Consider the following 4,654-nt stretch of genomic DNA (forward strand, 5'->3'; position numbering starts at 1 on the left):
ACATCATTAAGCCAAGGTACTTTAATCAATTTGCCGCAGGCAATGCCTTAAAAACAATAATAAAAAGGCCATGTTTTATTTTGTATAGAAGCAGTGAAGACAACATATCAAGTGCCAAGATTTAGCCTTTCTCTATTTTGCCCACCATATTTAAGGTGTAGTCACAAAGTTATACCATCCATTTTATACAATCATACAATTTGATAATAAAAACAAGCATTAGCTACTTCTTACTCAAGCATATAAACCTATAGTCAAAAGAATTTTCACAACTTCAACAGGCCCTACCTAGAGCAGGAGGGATTTGTTAAGTGCAGGTTCGATGATCTAAAACACTATGATGTATCATTATTCTGCTGGATAAGAATCAGCAAAACTGAAAAGATGGTTCAAGGATTGTATGTGACCATTTATGCTCTTTAAACTTAAAGGAATAGCACGTTCAGAACCCCTATACATGCTTAAACAAATTATTGATATGGAAGCATTCAAGCAGTTCCTTTTAAATGTCATCAATAGGTAAACAATATTGGGAAAACAAAAAATTAACAGGGCTTACTTCAGTTCGGACTTGTTCACGTGAGACTAGCTATAATGTGTTGCTAGTGGAGTATAGTCATGGTACAAGACAATATTAGTACACAAGAAGTAATACTTCAGATCATGTAGCTAGAATATGAAACAAAATAAGTTCTTGGAATAAGAAAGATATGCAAATAAGTCCTCAGAGACAATATGAGATATACCTTTCAGAAGAAAATTCTGAAATGCAATTGAAGGCAGATATGCATACCACGGATTTCAGATATAGTACCATCTAAACCCAACTTTTCCCCTTATTCCAACCGATATGCCAATTAGTAGCGCAAATATTAGTTATACAGAGTGTTCATTCTACCACGCATTGACAATGACAAAATTAAAAGAATGAGTTTACCTCTCAACGTTTGACATGGATTCTGCCCTAAAGATTTCTGGCTAGTCAATGATCTTCAGATTCATATTTCCCCAGTCCTTCTGCTTTTTCCCAATTTTGTGTACCAACTTCTTAAGAGACTTCGTACAGTCCCGTACTTCAATCTCTTCAAGAAGTGGAATCCACTGTAAACGGGAAGGGACCTTTTCCAATAGCAAAACCCCACTCAACCTTAACTTCTGAAGACCCAGAAAAGCATCACCACTATCTGTTGCGTCTTCCCATTTGACAACACCCAAGTTTTCCAAAATCAAGCACCTGAGTTCACGGAACCCTCCTGGTGTCAACTCCCATCTTTCTCCGACAAATGACAGCCTGAGTAATACAAGGACCTCAAGGTAGCGTAGTTCCTCAATCACTGAAATTCTACTCCAGGGCAGATGCAATCCTCCAAGGACCAACTCTTTTAAACGTAGGGGGAAAGAAAACTGAACAGGATTCGGTGGTGATGACTCTGCAAACACTTCGAGTGTTTCTACATTTGTAAGGTGGCTTATGTTGCAGTTTCCCGTAGAGCACCCTCCCGCTGAGAGTTGGATTTTCAGTTGGCGGACATTTGGAATCTTTCTCATTATATTTTCCACTCTGTCATCTAAAGACACAATCAAGGTGGAAAAAGTGTCTAAATTCCAGAGGTCAGAGGTGTTTCCAAGATTTTCACTCGGCAAAGAACAACAAACTTTCCTGCCCACCACATGTAGATGCCTCAACTTGGTCATATTCCATATGGTATCTGGCAATGAAACAGTACCAGATTCAGCAATCACAACAAAAGTTTCTAAGTTGGAGAGCTTCTCTATGGAGGGAGGAATGGAACTCACTGCACCCTGAACACCCAAGTATCTCAACTTAACAAGAGCTTCTACTTCTCTAGGAAAGACCTTACACCGCAGAAAAATTTGCTCCAAATCCAACACTCGAAGGCTTTTGTAGATGCAAAAGACAAATGATATATCAGCCATGAATGAATCAGACTCTTCAATCTGACTAAACAATAGTAGACTGCATATTTGTGGACAAAATAGCATTGACTTTTTAAAATGCTCTACCTTGGACCAAATGGACAACCTCTCGATGCAGGAGTGCTCATTAAAAGTGGAAAGTTCACCATAGCCATGCAACACCTGTAGGAAATTTTCTTCTTTGGCTTTTTCCTTACAAAACTCGTGTAATAGACCATGAATGCGACAAGTTTTGACTCCACCAATATGTCTTTGTTTGGCAACCATGACTAGGTTTCTGCCAATAAGATCCATCATGTATTCTTCTGCTAAAGCCTCTATTCTTTTTGGCTCTGTATCTAGCACAAGCCCTTCAGCAGGTACAAAGCCTTCAGCTATCCATAGCCTCATCAACTTCGCAGTTTCAATTTCTTGATCTTCTCGAAATGCTCCGAAGTACAGAAGGCATGGCTTCAAATGATGTGGTAAGCGTCTATAACTCAGCTCCAATGTATTCTTGCACTGGTCTGTAGCATACACAATGGTTGAAGTTAAACTATCTGCAACTTCACTCCAAGCATCATCCTTTATAGTTGACAAAATTTCAGCTATGATGACAATAGTAAGAGGCAATCCCTTGCAATTTGTTGCTATTTTCTTCCCAGGCATACATAGTGGTTGAGGACAATCTGCTTCTCCAAACACCTTCCTCTGAAATAATTCCCAACTCTCTTCTTCAGTAAGTATGCGAAGATTGTAAGGTTCCACAGCAAATTGTACCTCTGAAGCTACGTTAGATTGTCGACTTGTAATTAGGACTCGACTTCCATTCCTATTGTCAGGGAATGAAATGCTCAAGCCATGCCATACCCTAATGTCCCAGACATCATCTAAAACAATAAGATATCTTTTCCCCATTAACATTTGCCTGAGTTTTTGTGCCAAATCATATTCATCCAGAAGTTTGAGCTCTTCATTCACCCTAGACTGTTTACCATCAGAAGATAAAATTTGAACTAACGAATTTTTAGTGTCATACTCTTGCGAAAAAGAGCACCAAAGACGAATATAGAAGTAAGCCTCAACTGAGGGACTATTGTAAACTTTTTTGGCTAAAGTGGTCTTGCCAAGTCCAGGCATTCCCACAATGGGAACAATTTCCAACGTTGCTGATCCTCTTTTGAGTCGGTTAATCACTTTTCGTGCATCATCATCGAAACCAACTACAATTTCATTGGTTATTGGTACTCTACCTCTTGGTGGCTTGAAACGGGTAGTCTTGCAAGCTTCTTGTCCTCTGAAGCTATGATAGGAGGGAAGACTTCCTGAGATGCTTGAACCCCTTAGCTGAGCCACAATGAATGTAACATTCTTGTTGGTGTTGACCAGCATAGTACAACAATCAGCAGATTCTCCAACCACTAAGGAGTCAACATCCACTTCTTTCACTCCATTCAGAAAGAGCGAGAAAATTACAATTCCTGCCTCACTAATGACAGCTACAATTTTATCATTTAGCTCATTCATATTCTCCGGCAGCTCCTTTAGAATGCTTCTCAAGAATCTCAGTCCCGCATAGAGTTTTTGCATTTGATCTTTCACAGAAACCGCGAAGCTGGTACTGGACCCTAGTAGCTCCCAAAGACTACTTCTGAGAGAATCACTAAAATCCTGCAGTATTTGCATATCTGTCTGCGTGGCAAGCAATGATTTTGGGGACTTCGAAACTTTAAGGACTTTGACATATGTCTCATAAACTTGGAGGTCAACGGGGTTAATTTTCTCCAGTAGCTCACTGATTATGGAGCACATCTTGGGATCCTGCATCTCTTCATCTTCCTTGTAAAACAAACACTTGTAAGTGAGACCTGCGGCATTTAGAGCCACAACTTGAATGTGAGCCAACAGATCTTCCAATTCACGTTCTTCAACACCCAGAAATTTGGCAAAGCCAATGAAATTTTTCAAGAATGTAAGCTTGTCTTCAAGGGCCAAAGCACTGTTGTAATCTTCCATGGACTCAAGACACCGACGGCTGAGAAGATTCACCAGATTCTGTAGAACAGAGTCTATGAAGTCCACAAGTTCACAGTCTCTTAAGCGGGAGCGGGACTCTGATGAACTGCAACTCGACAAGGTTTCGTATATGTCGATGATTTCTTTATTAAAGGACTTGATGTTTCCCAGCAAATTAGAGACGACGCGTTTCAAATCTGTGAACACGCTTTTCAAATCGAATACACGTTTTGCCCTAAGATAGAGGATTTTTATATCCATCCCGGGTCTGTTTACAGTAGCTTCAATCTTGGACAAGAAAGATCGAAGCCTTACCTCCGATTGGTCATTGCTCCAGATTCCGGAACACAGAAGAAATGTTTTCAGGAACAGCAGATTCAGCTTGAGGGTCTCAAAATCTTCACGCAGGTGAGAAAATCCAGTTTCATACGAATCAGGTTTTTGGAGGTCGTTCTGGATCAACTCCAGATTATGCAAGACAAATGCAACACCATTGTCCATATCCCTATCTCTTTGCAGGGATCTTCCTCTTGACTATCGAATTTCAGGGCGGGCAAAGGAGAAAGAAATCCCAGCACTCAGCTAGCAAAAGTAGTACTATTTTCTTGCTGAACAAAGAGTGTGGAGTTCCTCATTTTGACTTTTTTTGCCGGCCAAAAGAAGGGGAAATATATGGTGTACCTGGTTTCTCCTCTGCTTAATCAACGTTGGGTTGCCATTA

The 4,654-nt window shown here is 40.2% G+C and overlaps 1 protein-coding gene across 1 annotated transcript; it reads right to left on the minus strand.

The window, feature by feature from the left end:
- Nucleotides 1-978: 978 nt before the first annotated feature.
- On the minus strand, nucleotides 979-4,434 carry LOC113766549 (putative late blight resistance protein homolog R1B-17). The gene has a single exon (XM_027310728.1). The coding sequence runs from the start codon at nucleotides 4,432-4,434 to the stop codon at nucleotides 979-981; it is 3,456 nt and encodes a 1,151-aa protein (XP_027166529.1).
- Nucleotides 4,435-4,654: the final 220 nt, after the last annotated feature.

This window comes from Coffea eugenioides, chromosome 3 (genome assembly GCF_003713205.1).
Source record: "Coffea eugenioides isolate CCC68of chromosome 3, Ceug_1.0, whole genome shotgun sequence".
Classification (NCBI taxonomy): domain Eukaryota; kingdom Viridiplantae; phylum Streptophyta; class Magnoliopsida; order Gentianales; family Rubiaceae; genus Coffea; species Coffea eugenioides.

What these genes read in the sequence shown, in the direction of transcription:
- LOC113766549 (XM_027310728.1), bottom strand. Translation starts at nt 4,434, where the DNA reads ATGGACAATGGTGTTGCATTTGTCTTGCATAATCTGGAGTTGATCCAG.